Here is a 23,615-nt window from a genome sequence, read left to right on the forward strand (position 1 = left end):
TGAGGAGAGAAATGCTCAGTCACGTAAGATATGAAACCCCTTAATGGCATCACAGAAAGCAAGGCAGTTTCAAAACCTGGGTTGTGGGATATTTCGCAAAACTGAGGAATCGCAATTTTCTACTGTTCTCATGTAATTCTCTTGGTAAGCTGCGTGATCTCACATGTGACACTAACGTCATCTTTGTGATGAGGCAGGTGGGGTTTTTTTCTTCTTCTTCTAAGAAACTTAAAATCAAACTGGAGAATGAACAAAGAATACATACAATGAAACAGCAAGATCTTCTCATCTAAGACTAGGGTGTTTGGCAGTTTCTGTACTTCATTAATCACAGACTGGTTTGGGTTGGAAGGGACCTTAAAGATCATCCAGTTCCAACCCCCCTGCCATGGGCAGGGACACCTTCCCCTAGACCAGGTTGCTCCAAGCCTCATCCAGCCTAGCCTTGGACACTTCCAGGGATGGGGCATCCACAGCGTCTCTGGGCAACCTGTTCCAGCGCCTCCCCACCCTCCCTCTGAAGAATTTCTCCCTGATATCCAATCTAAACCTCCCCCCTTTCAATTTAACCCCGTTCCCCCTTGTCCTGTCACTACAGGCCCTTGTAAAAAGTCCCCCCCAGCTTCCTTGTAGCCCCTTCAGGCACTGGAAGGTGCTTTAAGGTCTCCCCGGAGCCTTCTCTTCTCCAGGCTGAACACCCCCAACTCTCTCAGCCTTTCCCCATAGCAGAGGGGCTCCAGCCCTCGGAGCATCTCTGTGTCCTCCTCTGGACTCGCCCCAACCGGTCTGTATCCTTCTGATACTGAGGGCTCCACAGCTGGACGCAGCACTCCAGGTGGGGTCTCACCAGAGCAGAGTACAGGGGCAGAATCCCCTCCCTCGCCCCCCTGGCCACGCTGCTCTGAATCCAGCCCAGGATACGGTTGGCTTTCTGGGCTGCCAGCGCACACAGCCGAACAGACTTTTGGCGTTGGTCCTGCCACACAACTAAGTGGTGGCTTACGCTAGTGAAGCTGTCCTACTGCACACATCAAACCCACCCAGGAACCTGGGCGGTCTCTCTCACACACTCATGTATTTGGCTTATGTGGCCGATGTGCCAGACCAAAATTTGAATCAAAGCAGATCATCTGCAAGGAAATGACTTCTAATTACAGCTCCACAGTCACTACTTCCAAGCAAAATCAAGATCCTTTTTCTTCTTGGCTTCTGACAGCACTGCAAGAATTGAGTATTTTCTCATTAGTGTTCCCACTAAGTTACTAACCATGATGATAGATATCAGGCAATTAATGGAACATTTCCATATTTGGAGGAAAGAAAAAAGATTTTGGTAGGATAAAAATCAGTCATTTTTTACCAGTTTATTCCCCCCTTATTCTGGGTAATTAGAGGAATAAGATTTGAGATTAACTCTCTGAAATTTCACTTTACAGCTTGATAAATACTTGGAAAATGTGCCTGTTTTCACCATCAGCCAAATATCCAGCCTGGGCAGGGTCTCTGCGGAACTACCCGAGTTCCTGCTCCTTCCGTGCCAGCAAGGGAGCCACACAGCCACTGGGTGACCACGGGTCACTTGGTAACCCAGTCCTGGCAATAAACAAAACGTGTTTCACCCCTAACACAACTCCAAAAGACCATTTTTCTTTTCTTGTTTCAGTTTTGACTATATATTGTCCAAAAACTTTTCAGTTTTAAGCCAAGCTTGATACTTCTTCCCTTAGGCCTTCCACTTGCGCATTTTAAGAAAGATTAGTATTAGTGAATATCTAAAGTATGTAAGTCATGCTCAACGGATTTTCATTTCATGTTGTAAAAATGGTCGATGCATTCTCTTGTTCTAACTTTCTAAGAAATTCACTGTTCTGCTCCCCCCCACACCCCTTTCTGGTACATACCAAACATACCAGGCAAGATCTCCACCACCTTAATCCCAAACTGTGACACATCAATTTATTCCTACCCACAGGCATGAACTCCTGAAACACAAAAATCACCAGCGGGAAAGTATTTTCAACCAGAAACAGTGTTTTCAATAGCTGAAACATCTGATTTCTTTAAATATTCATAACACTTTAGAAGTTAAAGCATGTCTGTCGTTGTTCTTGAAGTGAAAAGCAGCCAAGTTAACTTCTCTACCTGAAATACATCTATATTTAAAATTGTAAGTTAATCATAGGTACTGAACAGTGACTGTCCTGCCTGATCAATATATCAGGCAAGTGAGTGCTTGCCTGCCTGCCAAGAGAGATTCTAGAAAGCAATTCTCAGGTTCATGTATTCACATATTAGTTACCAACAACTCTTTTTAATTAGCCATGCCGCCTTGGCATATTCCCAAATACATAAAAATTAATTATCTGTTACATCACATCTTTGTAATTTTAACCTTTTCAAGCTTCACTACTTTTCAGTGACATTACCTTTAAAAAAAAAAAAAGTCTCTACTTATCAAGAGACTGCATATGGGAGACAGACAATCAATCACAAAAATGAAGACTAGAGGGAAAATTCACAGCAGAAGACTTAAAACACCTTTTATGACTCCTTATCATGCACTAACAGATAATCAATAGCTTATCAAAGCTGTGCATTTTGACTTGGCCGAGTCATTTCTAGAGTTAATTCAAAATCACCAATATCAACTTATTAAAAAAAGCCTATGCTAGTAAATCTACCGTGAACGTTACTGCTTGCTTAACATTGTCCATTACCTTGAACTTACAATCAATCTGGTGACCTCTGTGTGGCTGCAATTCGAGTGAAAAGAGTAAAAAAAAAAATGCAAATGAAAAAGTTTAGCCATGAACTTAAAGGGGAAAACTGCACCTAAGAGAGGATTTTATCATTGCTTTTGAATTGCTTTCCAACTTCCAAAGTAATTCAAGATTGCCTATCAGTTCATCATGCATCTACGCCTAAATTTAATTAGAAAAATTGCTATCTGCTGCTCAAATACACGGCAAATAACTTTGGCCATAACAATTTGCCTTTTCCAATAAAAAATACACCGACAACTGCATATGTGTCATGGAAATCAATCTTCATTTTCCCTTTCCTAATCTGAGCTTCAGGTTTTACTTAAATTGCTAATGAAAAATTAATACCTGAAAAATGGGTCAATTTGCTCATCTTTCAGCCAGTGGCAAAGGGATGGCTCACAGCCTCAGATGTGGAGAGATTCTTTTCTCATTTATTGAACAAGCAACAACCCAAGAACTTATAGACACAGTCCTGATTTTTAAAGCATTTCTATGGTTAGTTCTCATAGTGTGGCTTAAGTGACATCACTGGCTTCTCTACCAAACAAATTTTGGCACAGGAACTCATTCATCTCACAGCTCAGCAGTTGACAGCATATGCTACCTTTCACCAAAGATTTTAGTCTAAGTAATACCAATTACCAGGCTTTTCTAAATAATTTCTAAGATATAACACACAGACCAGAAAGTACATAAACCTTTTAGTATCAAGTAATGATTTGCCAGTGCTCTCTGTCTAACGTTTGCACAGAAAGAGGAGTATTTGTGAAGAAAAGTCATCATGATTATGGGATTAAATATGGGAATGAGATCACACAAAGCTGGGCAGCACATGCATACTGGGAGACCAGAATGTTCGCAGCCTAGGCTCTAACAAGAGGCCTGGTTTTCTATGCCCTGGAGCTACTGCACTCATCAGAGAATGGCTGCAGAAATGTTCAACATAATATAAGCTTTTCCCTTTAATCATTGGTTGTATAGATGGTACAGAAGCTCTGAAATTACAACTGTAGAAGTTGATCTTCTCAACTAAACATTTATGTAGAACCGACGCATGTTTATGCTTATTTCTTTTTCCTATCAAGCCCTGAAACCATGAGATAAAAGATCAGATAGGCTCATTATTGGTAAATGTAAGAGAGATCCTCAGGCACCATGAACATGGTTAAAGTCAAAGATGAACACAGCACAGTTAATAAGGAATTTGCTGCGTTCCCGTGTACTGATTACTGAGAAACGCACAACTGAATTCAAGGCTAAGATCAGTTTCCAACATAGGAAGAGGTAAAGAAACAGATTGGGGGGGAACACACCAAAAAACCAAACCCTCTATGCAAGAACGACAGAGCACATCTACTGGGCTGGGCAGCAAGACGTGTCTCTATGAACAGCCAACCTGCTTTCCTAGAGCGCCCCGGCATGCCCCCCTTGCAGCAAGTCCCAGTGCCAGGTTCCACTGCAGGGCTGGACACTTCACGTCCAAAAGGCAAAGTCGCTTCTTTCCTTACCAAAAATATTTGTGTGAAGAGAAACACACTGTTCTGCCAATAATAAAAACTTCCATTTTCTCTGGAAGCCACAAACCCGAGCCACACTTCAAACATTCAATTATGCCAGCGGACATAATTGTGCTCAATCACAGCCTAATTCCAGGATGAAGTGCAAATACCACCCCCTACAAGACCATTTAGCATCAGTCCCCAACATTGAATACCATCTATTTTGCTAAGGAAGGAATAATTAGAAACCAATTAAATCTGAAACAACTTCCTGATGCTCAACACAACTAAATCACAAGCACAAGACTGCACAGGCAGAGTAAGCCAAAGGCTGGCAAACCTCTCTTACCAGGTTTCAATAAAAGATTCCAAATCTTAATAAAAAATATGGCAAAGGCAAACAAGGCCTATTGAGATATTACTGATTCAGAAACTAACAACTTCCTAAATTAGCCATGAGTATTTGCAGCTTTGAATGTACCATAGCTAACAAGGAAAAAGCGATTTGGCCATTAAAACTGGCAATCTAACTTGCTTTTTTAGCTTTAGGCAGTTTGATTGTCAGTAGGGGTAAAGTCACTCCCATGCACATTTAACTTTAAGCAGTCATACTTACAAGAGAAGTAAGAAATCACCTTCACCAGAGGTAACCATTCCAGCCTTTCTGTGAGTTTTATCCTTCAGAGAGGTGAAAATAAAGGCACCTTCCTTATACATTGCAGGGGGTTTATACAGCTGATTTAACCACAGATATTTATAAAATTTAGTCTTTCTAAAAATATTTGGTGAGTTATGGAGACTGTGGATTTCAGTGCCACAGATACCTCAGTTAGCATCTGTATGGAAGCTCAGCCTGAGCTAACAAGTTACTCTCAAACCTCAGGGAAGGTTATTTGCTCTTAGCTTGCGTAGGATACCCCTGGCTGGAATACCTACTCACTGCGGACACTTCCTGAAGCAAAACATAGAAATTAAAAAGAATATCTAAAAGCCCCAGAACACTTGATGGACTTTACTCTTTGACTAAAAGCTGTCAATATAATTAAGATGGGATGATGCTGTTCCCAGAAGTTTCGGACACTTTTTGGTACAGTTTAGCTAATTTTCATTAATCTGGGATTTGTTTATTTGTTTTGCCGCAAGTTTTATAATATCATGCCTCTATATGGCAATCTCAAGGAGGTTTTTCCTATTTGGAAAGGGTTGGGATTTGTACAGTCAGACAGGGAGGAACTGCAGTGAAATTACTTTAGAATTAATTGTTACATGGTTGTCATCCTCAAGCCATCCCATACCCTCTGCAGTGTTAATTAGCTGTCAGTAATAAGCACAGAACTGATTTGTACCAAGCTGATTAAAGCTGGTTACTTACAGAAGTGTTCTGTGTTCCCAGTCCCAGTGCCCCCCACTGACTTCAGTCCTCCACCAAACTCCTCTTGGATCCTCCACCTCGCTAACACCAGCCTTTCCTCCTGTAACTTCAGCTCCCTCCTACGGCTTTTCCGTTTCTCACACCCAGAGAATAACCCATTTCCTCCATATCCCATGTTCTCCCAACTGCAAGGATCAATGGTGCCCAGAAGGCTCAGATCCCAATTCCCAGAACAATAAATGCAAATAACTGCCAAAGCGCAAGCACCAGGGAAGGTGGTACCTTGCAGTGTCCTAGCTCAGCATCGGACGGCGACGTACTGCAACGGCTGCAGGAGAAGGATTTTGGTACCACCTTTCCCGGGAAACAGCTTGGAGAAATACGGTTGTGATTGCCCCCAGCAACTCAGCAAGAAATGGAAAGATAAAAGGCGAGTTTCAAAAAGCACACGTCTTTTTTGACATAACTATCAGTCTGATGCAAAACATTTTCACTAACTGGGAACGCTTCAGGCAATTCTGGATTCCAATAAAGATGTGTTTTCTGTGAAGATATATTCAGGATCTGATGAATTCACTGTACAGCCACAATTCTTAATACTACGATGGTTTATTTACGCATATATGAAAGTCAATGAATTTTTGTCCCTTGCATGAACTATTCAAACATTTCTCCTTGTAAAAAATAAAAGTTGAAGTGATCAGAAAAGACACTGTTCTGTTTTTAACACAGAATATATAACGACCTAAACTTTGCAATAAAAACCCCACTGTAACTCTCAATTCCTGCGACAGTAGAGCAAACCCGTTCACTTCACCTTCCCATCACAAGGCTGTGGTTTCCACAGTTCCCCAGCTGCGTGTTACAGGATGCTCTTCAGGGAGGACTCAAGCAAGGCTTCTACCCAGCAGGATTACACCACCACCTCTTACAGGTTCAGTTTGCTTCCCCTGAATCCACACTAATCTAACTGAAGAGGTCCTTCTTGCTATCAAAAGCTTGATGGCTGGTAAGGGCACTTCCTGCTCTTCAATGGCTTTTTTTACTCCCCTCAACCAGTGTTCTTTGGAGAATTTTTATGGGTTTTAGCCTTTCAAGCAGTCCTCTGCTCAGACGCATCTCCTTGAGTCTGCTCAACAGGGCAGCTGAGCCCACAGGCTCTGTGAAGTCCCTGCTGACACAACTCCTAGGGATAGGGAGGATAATTAGTGCAAAAATAAATACACTCCACGTCGAAAGACACACCAGTGGTGCATTAATAAGCAAAGTCCCACAATGCAGTCAGGTGTTTAAAGTGTTGAATTAGTACAGAGAAAGCCTCGTGGGTGTCATGGAGTATATTCGTGTTCACGTGGAGTGATAATTACCCTGTGGAACCTGATAATGAAGCTGTTTATGACAAAACTAGTCCAGCGACTGATTAAGTAAGCCTAACATATATTTCACTGCTAACTGGCTTTTCTTCTTAGTATGACGATGGAAAAGGTTTAATACAGAAATGGACAAACCTTCACAAAAAGTGAGCATGACAGGAACAGACTGAGGGGGAAAGAGGGAGGAGAAATTATCTTTCCAATGCTCTAAGACACACAGGTTATATTTTTTTTAACTCCATTTGACAACTTGCACATCCTGATAATAAATGCTAATTTACTGAAGTCTTCCTGAAACAACAGGAGGAGAATTACTTACCAGATCTGGACACAGAAACACTGAGTTAAATACAAAACCATGTAACAACATCCCAACCAGACGCACAGCACAGGTTTTCCTGGAAACTGGAATTTATCTAAAAACAGTGAATTCATTCCCAGAGACAAGTAGGGAACACACAGAGAAGCATTGGGAGCAATTAGCAGACCCAGGAGGTTCATACATGCATCCCTTCATCTATTTTTCAGATGAATAGATGTTATCAAGACAGTTTTTCTCCTTTTGTTATAAGGCAAAATGTTTGGCTTGTGGAACTTGAGTTTTTGAAAGGTTTATGCTAGCTCACTGTAAGACAACAGTGAAGCTGTACATTGCATTGCCCTAAAGGAAATGAAGTGAAAGGATTTGCACATGTACTATGAGACAGAACTTCAAACAACGAACGTCAGTGCTGTCTTATCGTGGGCTATGGTGTCTTTTTTGCAAGATAACTATTTTTACTACGATTAGTAGAGGACTCGAAACTCAGCAGATTTATTTCTTTTCCCTCCTGGTCTGGGAGCTTGTAAAGCAGTTTACTCCCTCACTGTCAGTGGGCACCGAACCAGACTCAACAGGTAGCACTTGACGAGCAAATGACTGCACGGGGAAGCAACACATAATCTAAGGTGTGGGTTACGGGCTGTTCACTTAGCTCTGTGTCCAGGCTTCAGCAGCGGTGAGGCAGTTTCCCCTCAGCACTCACCAACAGCAGGATTTAAGCATTCAGAATAGCTCATGTGCTATAAAAACACGTAAAGTTTGATTACTCCTAACTACGAGTTTCTGCCTCCTCTACAAAGTTGCACAAGCACCTCACAAGCATTTGGTTTCAGAGACGCTGACGTTTACATGGCCTTAGCTGCGGTCCTACACCTAATAAGACCATCAGAGCAATTACTCACAGCAGCTCGTTGCTAGCACTGCAAAAGCAGCACCCTCAGAGCCAGGCAAACACCGACGAAGAACACCGCACCCCGCGGCAAAGCTCAGCCGACGACAGGCAGCACCCGGCTGACCGAGCAGGTACTGCCCCAACACCCTGCTCCACGCGCGCACCCAGAGCGCACCAGCAGATAACCTTTGGCTCTGCTCGGAAGATCTGCAGCTTTGGGGGAGTTTACACCATCTGTCCAAATGGCAGAAATACAAACCGGGTTTTTTTGCAAGTGCGCAGACAGTAATTACACAGCCCAGCCTGGAGCAGATTTCATACCATCACCGACACTGCCATGAGTCAGCCCAGCTCGCTGAAGGTACAGCGCAAACCTTGATTCTGTTCTTCAGGAAAATAAATTGCCTCTCTGGTAACAAACAGATACATTAATTTTGCTGGCCTCTTCCGTCTCCACCAGCCAAAGATCATAAACAAAGCACAGGCTGTATGGATTCTTCACTGCCGTTGTACCCAACTGCTTTAGAGCATCTGAGGGAAAGAAGCTTGGAAAGGAAATATGATTTTTACCTCAGTACATTCATGGATGGAGGCCAGCTAAAGAAAAGTAATCATGCAAGACTGAACAAAAATATTATTCTTACCAGTTACACTGAATTCTTTAGTTTAGAGGTCAGCAGAAAAGACATCTTGCTCTGTAAAACAGGACTTCTTTTTCAAGCTAGTCCTTCTGAATATTTCATATTTCAGTGCTCTTTGTTTTAGATTCATTAATATTCCTTCTCATGTTCATTGAAAAATTAAAGAGCAATGCAGAAGTGACAGTGCTGGACTAAAAAAGTCCTTTAGCCTATGTAATGACTATGATTAAAAAACTTGAGCAAACAGCGTTCTGTTCTATTTGCTACACCCTCCGGAAGATTCAACAGCTACAGTACAGCAAAGACTAAACTTTTAAAAAACCAACTTGCGCAAGAAGCTTCAGACGAATGGTTTGGAGGAGTGTATTGGTTACTGTCAGCTCCCCTATACGCTGACGCCGTGCGCAGTTACAGCCTTACAGCATTCCGGGCTCAGATGGGACTTGCCTGCGTGGTGCAACGCAATGCTTTGACAGCCCGCAGAAATCTCGAGCTCTGTCTGAGCTAGGCCCTCTGCCCAGGCTGCTGGACCAGATGGGAGTATCGCAGGAGCCTGATGCCAGCCCCCAGCTAAGCCAAACAGCTCAGGCTCCTCTGCACTTTATCACACTGCTGTTTGCAGGGCCAATGTGATACAGATGGTGACTAGCTGAGTCTTTTTAGGTACCACCCGTACCTTCTAGATGAAACATGATTTAGAAAGAAGTATCTGAGGTACCAAGGTAAAGCTCTGAGTTCAAAAATCCTTCTGCCACTTATATTTATCAAAACTGCTACAGTACTACAAACAGATAAACAGCAAAAAAATCGCAGTTTATCAACAGAACTGGCTTCTCATTTCACAGATCAGATTTCTCAAGGTGCAGTGTGACGCAAAAAAGCCAAAAAACAAACACAAAAAGCTGACACCTGAACAGACTGTAGCTTATGAAGTTAAATGACTACATTTTACAACTCAGCATCTAAATCACTAGTCAGATTTTTTCCTAGCCTAGACGCCCTCCTTGGCAGACACTGCTTTGTCTTCCAGCACAGCATATGTGCCCGAGATCCAGGCCGGGAACAGAGACAGAGCTGGATTCCTTCAATCCCAGAGAGCTGTATCAGGGAGATTCTGTAATTTGCACTAGACCTTAAAGTAACCATATAAAAAACCAAGGTAATGATCGAACACCGGTTATTAATAATTTCTGCCTCTGTACTGGGCACTCCATCGGACCCATGCAGATAAAGGGGGTCATCCTCTGTCATGCTGCATAGTTTGGGTGCCCTAGCAACCCTGATGAGGCCACGTACTCAGCTGGAGAGTAATTTGTGGTTGCCCAGTTTCCTTAATGTTACACTAAGCCCAAGCCACATTAATGTAAAATTTAAAGGAAGAGCATATATTCACAAAACAGACAACACAGTTAAAGGGTTATCAAATACCAAGGTGGGCGCAGGGGTGGGAGATGCAGTAAATCAATATAGCAAGGTCAAATATCGAACATCTCTTGCATATGGAGCTCCTCTGCTATGGGGACAGGCTGGGAGAGTTGGGCTTGTTCAGCCTGGAGAAGAGAAGGCTCCAGAGAGACCTTATAGCACCTTCCAGTGCCTGAAGGGGCTACAAGGAAGCTGGGGGGGACTTTTTACAAGGGCACGGAGTGACAGGACAAGGGGTAACGGGTTTAAATTGAAAGTGGGGAGGTTTAGATCAGATATCAGGAAGAAATTCTTCCCGGAGAGGGTGGGGAGGCACTGGGACAGGTTGCCCAGAGACGCTGTGGATGCCCCATCCCTGTTCAAGGAAGGGTCCAAGGCCAGGCTGGATGAGGCTTGGAGCAACCTGGTCTAGTGGAAGGTGCCCCTGTCCATGGCAGGGGGTTGGAAATGGATGATCTTTAAGGTCCCTTCCAACCCAAACCATCCTATGATTCTATGATCTCTCCCCTTCCCTTTCACAACTGAATTGATGCTGTTACAAGCTGAATATCAAGGCTCCAGTCTTGCTACACTTTACACATTAGGCTGCAGTTGTTAGAAAGAGATTCTCCAGCAGAGAGAAATGTGCTCTCTAAGACCCAATCTTCCCCCACTGGTTTGCCACGGGGTCCACACAGACTCATACCACCTTCCTGAAACTTGTTTGAGCCCTCCCTTATCCAGAAGGCACAGTAACTGATTACATACATCTTGACTACAATAAGCCCCGCCTTACCTCCTTGAGATTGTACCGATTATTAAACCAGAGCCTGTACTGTTAACCTGTGCAGAAGCACTTGATCAACTGTTGTCTATTAGACACAATTTCAGCTGGTTCTAAAATGGATAAAACCACTGTGAGAGATTGAATTGCGCCAAGAGCATGATCTGAATGAGCCGTGTGGGGTGGCGGCAGTGCTCGGTGCCCCTGCTCAGCAGGACCCTGAGGCCAGACAAAGCAGGTCACCAGAACACAGGGGTTGGCAAAAGTCTACAAGGCACAGGATAAGTAAGGCAGAGAACAGCAAGAACCTCCACACCTGCAACCTCAACCTCCCCAGTCTCCTGGTGGGAGGAAGCAGGACAGAGAGCGTGTCCTGCACTGAACAAGAGAAACCCATGATCTTGGTGTCAATTATTTGTCTTAATGTCAACGTCAGTCGGGTGGGGTAATACCCAGTGATTCAATTGGTTTGTCCTTTTTATACTGCTAACTACTTGAATCAAAGGTCACATGTCAATACCAATGAAGAAATTAATTTTTCTGTTTCACCCACCAGAGATGCACATCTCCAGTATACCACACAGCAGCTCTCCTGTAAGGAAGGGGAGTTGGCACCATCTTTCTTCAAGAAATGATAAAGCTCTCAGCGCCCCCTTTTTGTGATTCACTGTGCGTGTTCCACCGTGCTGACCTTTATCCCTATCCTAACTGACATACTAATCGATACTTCGGACAAGCCCTTACACAAGAAAACACATGTGCTGCTCTACAGCGCCTCTCGATTGAAACCAGCTAATAAAACACACAATCTTTTCAGGAACTAGTGACGAATGCTTCCTCTTCCAAAAGTCTTCCTCCAAGGTCTGTAACAATCCTGAATGGAGTAACATGTCAAGTCCCTTCTCAAAAGTGTTTCTTCAGGATATTTTGAGAGCAAAACCTGAACAGATCAGGAAAGGCGATTCCACAATTTACCCTATTTCAGCGAGACTCAGCCCTTGTAGTGAACAAGCAATTTACCACTGTATCCAAGATACAATTTCACCATCTATTTTTACCTATACCTTACCTTGGGTTCCTTTTGTTTAGCACATAAAACATGGCATAATGCATATGTGACCTTTCTAGTTACAGCTCTCAGTTGCATCCACAGAAAAAGATGACAGCTGCTTGCAAAACAAACGCACGATGACAACTGCAAAAAATGAAGAGGACTTACAGGATCAGTCAGTTCCGGCAGGCTTGCTTGGTAGGTGAGAGGTCTACAGTCACGGGTATTATTCACCAAGACACAAGGAAGAAACATTGGTCCCAAATCATCTCCATCGAGCACATCTACCGTCAGGGTGGTTGTACTTGTCCTTCGCTCATTAAGATTTTGGGCCCGGTCCTGTGGAGCAAATGAGTTAGATTTGGTTAGACTTTCTGAATTCAGAATCTGGGAAGAAGTTTCCATTTAAAGGTAAGGGCAAAAGATATAAGCACCACAGTTATCCAGGTTCTCAGAAACAGGTAATTACAAAGCCATCAGCCTCACAGCTACAGCCTTTAATTACATACAGGCTCAGAAATACAATGGACAAGTTAAAGTTTACCTCTTGAATTAAGAAATACTGAGAGACAGCTCTCACTCAGAAATAATACAGGCTTTGAGAACTTAATTCTCAGGAAACGTGTGAAATGAAGATGCATCTTGTTAAATCTATAAAGGTGCAGCATATTTGTATAAGATAAAAAGACCCTTATGCCTTAACTGTCATTGGAAATATACTGCTCTGCGCCGCTGTGTGTAGCTCTACCAAACCTTACCTATCAGTAAAAGGACTTTCATTTTCAGAAATGGAAAGCATAAGACATAATTTCTGCTTTTCTAATTGGCAGCAGAGAGCCCCTGGACTGTATGTGCTCAGTCCACCTCTGGATGCCACAGTTAAAGAAAGATTCAGCATCTCCTTTCACCTGCTAAAAAACACATCAGCCAGAGGACAGCAGTGAGGTCGATCTGAGATCTCCAAACCGTACCCCCTGTGGAAAGCTGGTTTGTCTAGAGAATGAGTTACGCTGCTCATGTTTTAAAGGTTGAGGAACACTCCTGTCCACAGTCACACAGCTACAATGCTGCATCCCAAATAATTTTCCATGCTGCATGACAGGTTCTTTTCAACATATGGTGGTTCGGATTGGTGTGGGTTTTTTAATCTCTGGGTAGCCAAGACACCTTTGAGTATTGCAACTTCTTTACTGCCTCCTATTTTTTCTTTCCAGGTAGTACAGAACAGAACTACACTTTCCTGAATTGTGGGAACCACACGGATTACTTTTATACACTGACCATACCAGCACCAGTTCACCTTTTCTTTCTTCTTCTGTTATCATAGTGAATAAACAGCACGAGTACCCAGTATTTTTTTTAAACAGTCAAAAAAGCTCAGTTTTCAAGGAGGAACACTTGTGATAGCTTTTCTCGACAAAAATAAAATCTTCCAGAGGGAATATGGGCCATTAGGTAAGTCTTGCCCTCCTATCCTACAATAACACTGACAGAAGGGCAAAAAGCAGTTTTTTTTAATATCATGATCTATGTAAGAGGGATAATCATTGCCCTAAATCATACTGGATACACTTTTTTTGTTTTCTTATTTTGCAGACCACTCGGTACTTAGAGTAATTTTACATTTAAAGTTACTAAACATGGGAATTTCTGAATTTAGCCTCCTTCATGGTCAATAATGAAAAATGATTACAGCGACAAGGAGAAGCCTTCACCATCAGTTAAACCTTTCCCACGTTCCCCTGGTACGTGCCTTTGAGTAACAGTGGATCAAAGCAGACACGGAGTAAGTAATTTCATGTAGTATCTTCAGGATGAGAGAACAATAAACAATCAATGCTAATATAATCAGTGGAGTAGAAGTATGATTGCATAGTACGTACAGCAGAGAGAATTAAATGCAGCCTACAACATCATGTAGAATGAAAAAAAAAGTATGCATAAGGCAAACTCCTCAAAAAGCAGAGCTACAGAGATTAATTTGAGCCTTTCTTTAGAACTAGTTTCTCATCTGCGTGCACTCAAAGCTGTAATAGTGAGCGCAGTTCCCATTTGGGTACGTTTGAGAAAATACAGGGCCTCACAAGACATGTCAATCATGCAAGCTGCCCCATTCGGTGTCAACACGACACAGAAGCTATCGGCACAGCTCCGGTGCCAAACCCCCTACCACAGAGGTGACAACTCCCTGCGTTGGGATGCATACTGAAAGGAATAAACAAGTTAAGAGGAGATTGTTCTGTCGTACAGACACCGTGCATCCCGAGCGGTGCCTTCGACAGTTGCTCCTGCAGCACGACGTGCTCCCCTCCTCACGCGAGCTGTTGGCACTGCTGCACACCCTGCCTTCCCCTTGAAAAACGTGACCTGCTCACCTACCCCTGTTACTTGTCTAGGAGCGCAGTGCCTCACGAAACTCACAGCTCCGACGCCAAAGGAAAAGAGCTGTGAATACGCAGTGGTGATCTGCGGAGTAAATTATTAATAAAGCAACAAGCCAAATCAGTTCTGAGCCTTCCTGTATTCCTGTTCAAGAGATCAGCAAGTTACGTTGCCCAGGTAAAACAACTCACTCTAACAGCCATAACCAAGAAGCATCTTTAGCTACGTCTAAGTGCAACAAGCACGGAGACACCCCCGGAGCCTACCTTCCACTGGGGGAATGCTGCACGTGCCCTAAAATATGTAGGTTAAGTGGATTGTAAAATGTGTCATTCAGTGTATCTACAATTCTGTATCAGAAAGGTGACAGTAACAGAAATGCGTAAATTTAAGAGCAAGCTACCTGAAGTTGTTTCAGAGCACTCTCATTTTCTCACAAGAGAAGCAGTATCACAAGAGAGGTAAACACCAGAGGAAAAGTTTTCATTTCAGCTATTGTCAGAAGGGCAAAAAGGGAAAAAAGCTGTCACAGCCCCTCAAGGGCACCAAAATCTTCGCTGATGGACAGAGTTTAAACATCACTTCTCGGTATGCATTATCCTCTGCCAGCCTCTCTGTGAAAACCTCTGTGTACACTTGCAATATGACTTGAAAGAAAAATCAACTCTTCACAGAACAACGCATTTCAAACCTGAAGGATACAACGAAATTTTATCCATTACACTCATCTGAGATCAAATTAGCATCGCTAGATTTGTTAGAAAAATGAACACTTAGGGACACTAGGATGCACTTTTCTGCATGGACTGTACTTCAGATTTGCAACTTGTTCCTTGTGCCAAAAGAGGCTGTCTTGTTACACGACTGAGCAAGCTTTTTTAACCAGTAATAACATGTCAAAGCCTTCGATGACTCAGATAAACCTTAAACAAGATCCTCAAGAGAAGAGTATTATTAGACCTTGTATTTCAGCAAGGCTTTTCCTTTCCTTGGAAAACTCTAAATCTGCAAACTAAAACCCCACCTAATTCAGTGGCATAAAGGGCTACTAAGAGATCAGTACTTACATTTGCCTGTACAATCACAAAATAACGAGTCTTCTCTTCATAATTTAGTCTTTCCCGTAGAACTACTGCTCCAGACAAAGTGAGAGGAATATCAAAGGTCCTGTTGGAAGTCTGTAAAAGTCAAAACAGTACAATTAAACTGAAGTCAAAGCAAGCTTCAGGTAGGCCACAACGAGACAATCGCTTGGATGGCATAACCAAGTTGCATACACTTCCCACATTAGTTTCCTGTGTTTCCTCACCAACCAACTTCTCCATAAGTACCCCACAATAAATAATGTGTACGTAACAGAATTCTCTCTGATCCTCTGCATATACATTACTACTTCCAACCACAAACTGAAGCCTAACTATCCTGTTTATTGCAGATTTGCCATGCTGGATTTCTACTGAGGTGTGCTCAGAAAAGCATTCCCTTGTCAGGCTGAGAATCCAGGTCTGGTTTCTACAATTAGCCTTGCCTTCACCTATTTTTTCCTCACTATTGTAGAAAATACCAGGTATTCAAGATTAAGAAATCCACATCATCGTATTTACCTGCTCTTCCTTCTGCCCTTCCCAAGGGCAATAAAGTAGTAAACATACCGAGAACTTCAACGCTACACGGTTAGGTGCCAGTTCACAGCGATAGTTCTGCACATGTTCATACACCACCAAACCAAGACTTTAGGATAAATGCAATCCCAAACACAAGGACAGGCTGGGTGGAGAATGGATGGAGAGCAGCCCTGAGGAGAAGGACTTGGGGGTACTGGGGGAGGAAAAGCTGAACATGAGCTGGCCGTGTGCGCTGGCAGCCCAGAAAGCCAACCGTATCCTGGGCTGTATCCAGAGCAGTGTGGCCAGCAGGTCGAGGGAGGGGATTCTGCCCCTGTACTCTGCTCTGGTGAGACCCCACCTGGAGTGCTGCGTCCAGCTGTGGGGCCCTCAACATCAGAAGGATATAGACTGGTTGGAGCGAGTTCAGAGGAGGCCACGAAGATGCTCCGAGGGCTGGAGCCCCTCTGCTATGGGGACAGGCTGGGAGAGTTGGGCTTGTTCAGCCTGGAGAGACGTTATAGCACCTTCCAGTGCCTGAAGGGGCTACAAGGGAACGGGTTTAAATTGAAAGTGGGAAGGTTTAGATTGGATATCAGGAAGAAGTTCTTCCTGGAGAGGGTGGGGAGGCACTGGAACAGGTTGCCCAGAGAAGCTGTGGATGCCCCATCCCTGGAAGTGTTCAAGGCCAGGCTGGATGAGGCTTGGAGCAACCTGGTCTAGTGGAAGGTGTCCCTGCCCATGGCAGGGGGGTTGGAACTGGATGATCTTTAAGGTCCCTTCCAACCCAAACCAGTCTGTAATTCTATGAAATCAGGTGAAATTCAGTTTCTCCTACATATTTGCTTAAACAGACTCAGACTGCAAAAGTGTGGCAACAAATGGGAGAGGGTACTGCAGAGGTGCACACACCTTTAAAGATTTCACTTTGACTAACAACCCATTTTGGGAGGAGGATTACAGGCACAGACACAGGTTTCATGTGTCAGAATTGGCTCCAGTTCTTTTATCAAATCAATCACATAAAAAATCATGATTCAATCTATGTAGAACATAGTTAACATCTCAGTAGATCGAATGCATAAGAGCAATGCAACATTCCAAAAGCTCTCCATAGAACACACCACAGAGGTACAGAGTACTATTCTTTCATGAGATAACATGGCCACTTTTGCTCCTTAAAATTTGAATCATCTGCTTATACTGCAGTTCGGTTTGCAGCAAGTAAATGATTGTTAAATTCAACATGTGGCAGATATTTGTGGTGTGCAGGAAAACAGGCTTGGGAAGTACATCACAGGCTACTAAACTGGAGACACTGCATAAATCTCAGTTTGGTCCTCATCTTTTCGAATAAAAGACACATAGTTTGCACTAAAAAATAATCTATTACGATACTGATACTGAGGCAAAACAGAAAAACTAGACTGGACTCTTACTGTTGGAAGAACGAACCAAGTAGGGTTGGGTTCACCGGTTTTGCTCCTCCATCCCTGCCTTTTCTTTTAACGGTATTTGGACAAGCAAAAAAATAGGTTGTGAACTACACAGTGCGTGCACACAAACACACACATGTCGCATCCAGTTCACTTGGAAGATTCTCCTAATTGCTTTAGCCCATTTATCTCTCATTTAAAAGGCGAGAACTAGCTGGTTTTGACTTTGCAGCTGAGAATCAGCCAACGAACTCTCAAAATAACTGCCTTTTCCTTGGCAGAACCGGGCATGAGGATGCACTTAAATGGAACTGTACAATACCCTGGGTTTAGACAGGACAGGGTTAATGTTCTTCACAGTGGCTGGTATGAAGCTCTGTTTCTGGATTTGCCCTGAGAAAAGTATTGATAAGGTGTCTTTTCAGCTGGTGTTGGGGAGTGCTTGCACCAAGTTCAAGGTCTCTCTCAGCTTCTGATGCTGCAGCTGCATTCCCAGCTCCCTCACTACAGGGGGTGTGGGGTACACACAGTCAGACAGCTGACCCCAACTGACCAAGGGGTATTTCATTCCATAGCACGGCATGATCGGGGCATAAGCGGGGAGTGGGCTCGGGGGCATAACTCTTTCCTTAACTCTTCTGTTAGCTCCTTAACTCCTTTGCTAACTTCTTTGCTAGCTCTTTTGCTAACCCCTTTGTTGACTCATTCGTGAGTGAGTTGGTGGGTCAGTTGGCTTTCCCAGTCACTCTGTCACTCATAGGCCTCTCTTGGACTTTGCTGCGATTGCCCTCAGGATCCAGCTCTCAGGTTGTGACTCTCATTTCTTGGGACCTGGCTGTGAATCGGTCAGCAGGTGGTGGGCAATTGTAGCATACGTTTTAGTCTCTATTACTTTAATTACTTATTATTAGCAGTATTGTTATATGTTAATTTTTATATGTAAAATATGTATTTATATGCAGGTATTAAATAGTTCTTATCTCAATTTCACAAGCTTCCTTGTCTTTTCTTCCAATTCTCCTCCACTAGAGGAGGTGGGGGAAGGTGTGCAGGTGGCTTCATGGTATTTTATTGCTAGCCAAGGTTAAAACATGACAACAATTTAAACTGTTAGGAAGGATCAGCACAATTTCAGCAAAAAACTTTAACCTCTTCTCAGTCTGCTTATATCTGGAGTCCCCTCTTCCTTCCACACAGCACAGAAATGCAATTGTTCGGTGGTGATTTAAAGCTTAACTTCCAGACCTAAGTTTGCTCCACAGCTCCAGAAGGTACCACACCAGATCAATTCTGTGATCCCTCTGCATACTGCATTTTTGCTGCAACCCAAATCATAATGAAGCTAATTAAAAGATATGCACAACGCCATCACATCTCAGATGTATTTCCATCCAATAGGGAAATGAGCCAGAGCATTTCTGGAAGTCAAGAATACCAAGGCACTGCTTTGTCACCCACTTACACCAAGAAAAGGAAACTGCTTCTCCTTTCAGTTCAAAATAGAGACAAAACACCACTTTCATACAGCAGGTTTCATCACTTACAACATTTGTTGGCCCACAGCCTCTAATACTGGCCAGTGAATTTAAAATGGGAAAGTCACCAGGATAACCATTCAATTCACTCCCCAGAGAGACAGTTGAAAAATCAGTATACTAAAAGCATTCTGCATATACCCAAGCTCCAGATAAACTCAAAATATTTAATTTTGAATTCTCACCAAACAGAATACAATGAATTTCAGTGAAGTAAGCTGATAAGGAAGGAGTCCAGAACTTGTTTTAAGGAGGCACTTGTCTTAACATTCGGATATAAATAGAGCTCTCAGAGATCTAAAAACTGACTCTGCATTAGGAAACAGAATCTTTTGGGGAAGTTAATTGACTCGATTCTTAGCTTTTAATGGTTAAGTTTTATAGCATTCCTTTACTTGATAGCTAGAGCACAGCCCTATGTCCACTATGATTTGCATTCATTTTTCTACTTGTTTTTTACACTTCTTTCCAATTAAATAACAAAATAATTAAGTTAAATTGAATTTTGGAATAACAACTCTTGGTTTTTATAGTGTGGGGTTTGGTTTTGTTTTGGTTTGTGGGTTTTGTTTCTTTTTTTCTAAACATCTACATTATTCTCCAATTAAATTCACGACCTATAAACAGCCTGCTTTTTTTAAGGCAGGAGACTGTCATTGGTGCCAAACACTACCACAGGCTTCTTCATCACACAGCAGAGGCAGATCCTAGAAGTAGAAAGGAGAGATATTTCGCAGTATCCTGTACACATCATTTTTGAGCATCATATAACCGTTTGCTAAGGTTAAGGAAGAAAATCCACTCCAGATAATATGCAGTAACTTTCTGGCACATTGACAGCTGAGAGAAGCAGCTTGCAAGGATGAGAAGTCATCTCTGTCATGCACGTGCACAAAACGCATCACTAGGTAAAGCAATATTATGTGCATAAAGACTGATAAAAGAATCAGATTTATTTAATCTGGAATACAGAAGTAGTAAGGCAAAGATGTAATAAAGCAACTAACTACTCCAAAGAAGTTGTTCCAACCAGGCAAATCCCTCAACAAGAGCAAGTACTTTCACTGAGAGGAAGAGAGAATTTTTAGGAAACTTTTTTCAACTCTTCCTGCTGCAAAACACCAGATCAAACCATTTAGTGATGCTCTGATGTCCTTCACTAGCGTTTGGACAAACACCTCTGCTGAACGTGAGGCTACTGCAGTTGCGGGAGATGCTCTTAGAGTCATATGGACATATGGACCAAATGCCTTTGGACACTTCACACTAATCACCCACATGCAAAACTTCCTGTAACACAGACATTCACACACATGACCCTAACAAGAATTTATTTTGACACTTTAAGCTTTTTGTCTCTAAAAGTATGCTTTTGCAAAGATAACAGCTAGAGATCAGTGCAGTTTTATTTTAATACTATATATCCCTTTTTTTTTTAAACAGTGATCTTTAAATACAAATGGCTCCATCAAAAAGAGTCAGAATGTCTCTTCTGAGAGTAACTTAGCCATGCCTATGAATATTTCTTAGCTGTGAATCTATTAGGTATAAACGTGTAGCAGAAACTGAGGACAAGTTCTGGATGCCCCATCCCTGAAAGTCTTCAAGGCCAGGCTGGATGAGGCTTGGAGCAACCTGGACTAGTGGAAGGTGTCCCTGCCCATGGCAGGGGGGTTGGAACTAGACGATCTTTAAGGTCCCTTCCAACCCAAACCGTTCTACGATTCTAAAATGCAACTACCTATCACAGAACGAAAAGGCAACCCAAAAACCAAGATGAAGTGTGTGAACAACACTGGAGAAGACAGGGGATTATTAATGATTGATACAGAAGTAATCCAGCTGCTAACAGCAGGGCAATGAAAGAGAAGGTAAATTCAGCTGTGTTTACATGGCAAGCAAGACTCAGCAGCAGAGAAGTTATTCTACATTGCCAAGAAAAGAATTTCTTTATCAAGTGCAACAGGAACCCCTTGTTCATTTGTGGCTGCAAGGTGTACACACTTCTGAAACGAAAAAAGCAGCTAAATGCACTCACCTTGTCATTAGGATTGTACTGGATGACATATTCTATCTGGCCGTTCGGACCATCATCAATGTCAGTAGCACCATTGTTTCCAGAAAATCCTGTAAAGATGGTTGTTCCAACTGGAGTTAACTGCAAGAACGGAGACAGAGCGCCAGCCATTAAAACCTTAAGGTATACGAGAAACAATTCAAGAACTGTTTGCAAAGCCCCCCTGCCCCAACTCCGCTCCATAATGCAAGGTCAACATTCCCTTCTCCCCCTTGTCTGCCCTGGAAGCTCACGTAGGAACAGCTACTTAGACACGATGTACTTCGACTGATGCCAAGTGAAACCAATTTCCATTTTTATTCCACAGACCGTCTGCATCAGGACAGAGCTCCATTTCTTTCAAAAAAGATGAAGATGGAAAAAAAGCCTTAGAAATTAAAGAATTCACAAAATAAATATAAAAAGATTTAAAAAGCAAACACAACTTTCTCAGACTCAGGAAGGAAAATAAAGATGAGCTTCAAAAAGTAAACAGAACTTATTTATCAGTGTCTTCATTAATGTAAGTAGCACCAGATAAATATTATTACATGCAAATACAGACACCCAGAAAGACTTTATGGCTTTAAACAAACACAGGAATGATGCTGTTTCTCCAATATTTTGTTGGCAGCAATTGAATACCCATAAAATTGTATTATGAAAATGAATCGATTTATAATTATCCTAGCATAGATAATTAGCATGAAATCAAGACTCATTGAGATCAAGGACAGAAGCTCAAGTAACTTCTTGGGAGTCATCATTTCTGAATTTTAATATTCAGAAAACTCTGTGAGTAATCGCCCCGCAAGAGAAAAACAAATGAAAACCACACAGTTCTGGATTCAAAACAGACATTGCTCTTAGCTTCCTGCTGCTGCTGTCATCACACCCAAATTTTTGGCCCTTGAATTCAGAGACACACTGACTCCTCTTCTTTGTTCCACATTTTACATTAAGTTGTCACACCTCTTTAAACCTGTAGGGTCTAAAAAGGTTTGAAATGCCATAAAAAGAGAAGGTGGCAAAGGACAGAGGTGTTCAAACGTTTGTTGTGAATGTGGATGCTGTTTCACTTCCGTATTTTGTAGTTCACACCATAAAGCAAATAACTGCTCACTTCCTCCTACAGTCATAGCTCCTGACCTTGGTTTATTTACAAAGCTGCTAATTACTTTAGGAGTTAAATTGATGACAGAGTTCTTTGAGAAATATTTTCAGGGCTGAGAATACTGAATCTTTGAAATAAAAGACCTTTTTTCAACACCTTTTTAATGATACAACAGGTAAGGCTTAATTTACAATACTTATTCACATTATCTATGCTTATGCCACAGTAACCATGTATGTTTGCGTTCTGCTACAAACTTGACATGCTTACTACTGGTCTAGATCGCAGAAGTGTCACACGTGGGTGTAGGAATTTAACTGTTCCCTTGTGCCTACTAATTTCAAGGTTATTACCTCACAGAGAGTCTCTGCCTTGTACCTCTGGTACAGCAGCAGCCTTTCAAGATTCGTGACAGCAAGCATCTCTAAAATTTGAGCCTTGCCTGGCAGCATAAAATCAGAGGCAACTGTCATAAACCAAGGAGGATAACTTACGGCTTAAGGACAAAGCACATGCGTAGGGGAGAGGGAGCTCCTGCATGTTTTTGTAAGGGGACAGAAGAACTAAGCAACCTGAAAATCAATTTGGAAAATTTAAAGGAGGGTTTGTAGCTTTTTTTCCGCAGTAACAGTGGGCTGCCTTTGGCCACTGACAGACACTCAGCACCAGCAAGAATTTCTTCCTTAGAACTCATCTCAATTTCCCCACTTTCAATTTAATCCCGTTACCCCTTGTCCTGTAGCTACAGGCCCTTGTAAAAAGTCGCCCCCAGCTTCCTTGTAGCCCCTTCAGGCACTGGAAGGTGCTATAAGGTCTCCCCGGAGCCTTCTCTTCTCCAGGCTGAACAGGCCCAACTCTCTCAGCCTGTCCCCATGGCAGAGGGGCTCCAGCCCTCGGAGCATCTTTGTGGCCTCCTCTGGCCCCACTCCAACCGGTCTGTATCCTTCTGATGTTGCGGGCTCCACAGCTGGACGCAGCACTCCAGGTGGGGTCTCACCAGAGCAGAGTACAGGGGCAGAATCCCCTCCCTCGCCCTGCTGGCCACGCTGCTCTGGATACAGCCCAGGATACGGTTGGCTTTCTGGGCTGCCAGCGCACACGGCCGGCTCACGTTCAGCTTTTCATCCCCCAGTACCCCCAAGTCCTTCTCCTCAGGGCTGCTCTCCATCCACTCTCCACCCAGCCTGTCCTTGTGCTTGGGATTGCCCCGAGGTGTAGGACCTTGCCCTTGGCCTTGTTGAACTCCATGAGGTTGGCATGGTCCCACCTCTCCAGCCTGTCCAGGTCCCTCTGGATGCCATCCCTTCCCTCCAGTGTGTCACCACACCACACAGCTTGGTGTCATCAGTAAACTTGTTGACAGTGTACTCAATCCTACTGTCCAT

At 43.0% G+C, this 23,615-nt stretch overlaps 1 protein-coding gene across 1 annotated transcript in view; it reads right to left on the reverse strand.

Moving 5' to 3' along the window:
* The window catches only part of LOC104512242 (protocadherin-15-like), a gene marked incomplete at its 3' end in the record, with an annotated part of 26,050 nt that extends 2,435 nt beyond the window's left edge, over positions 1-23,615 (reverse strand). The window contains exons 1-5 of the mRNA XM_010155159.1: positions 23,558-23,615; positions 22,584-22,696; positions 21,099-21,218; positions 15,553-15,663; positions 12,240-12,442 (exon numbers count right to left, since the gene is read on the reverse strand). Coding sequence (XP_010153461.1) covers positions 12,240-12,442; positions 15,553-15,663; positions 21,099-21,218; positions 22,584-22,696; positions 23,558-23,615 — 605 coding nt within the window. The remainder of the gene's footprint in view (positions 1-12,239; positions 12,443-15,552; positions 15,664-21,098; positions 21,219-22,583; positions 22,697-23,557) is intronic.

This window comes from Eurypyga helias, unplaced genomic scaffold (genome assembly GCF_000690775.1).
Source record: "Eurypyga helias isolate BGI_N326 unplaced genomic scaffold, ASM69077v1 scaffold247, whole genome shotgun sequence".
Lineage (NCBI taxonomy): Eukaryota > Metazoa > Chordata > Aves > Eurypygiformes > Eurypygidae > Eurypyga > Eurypyga helias.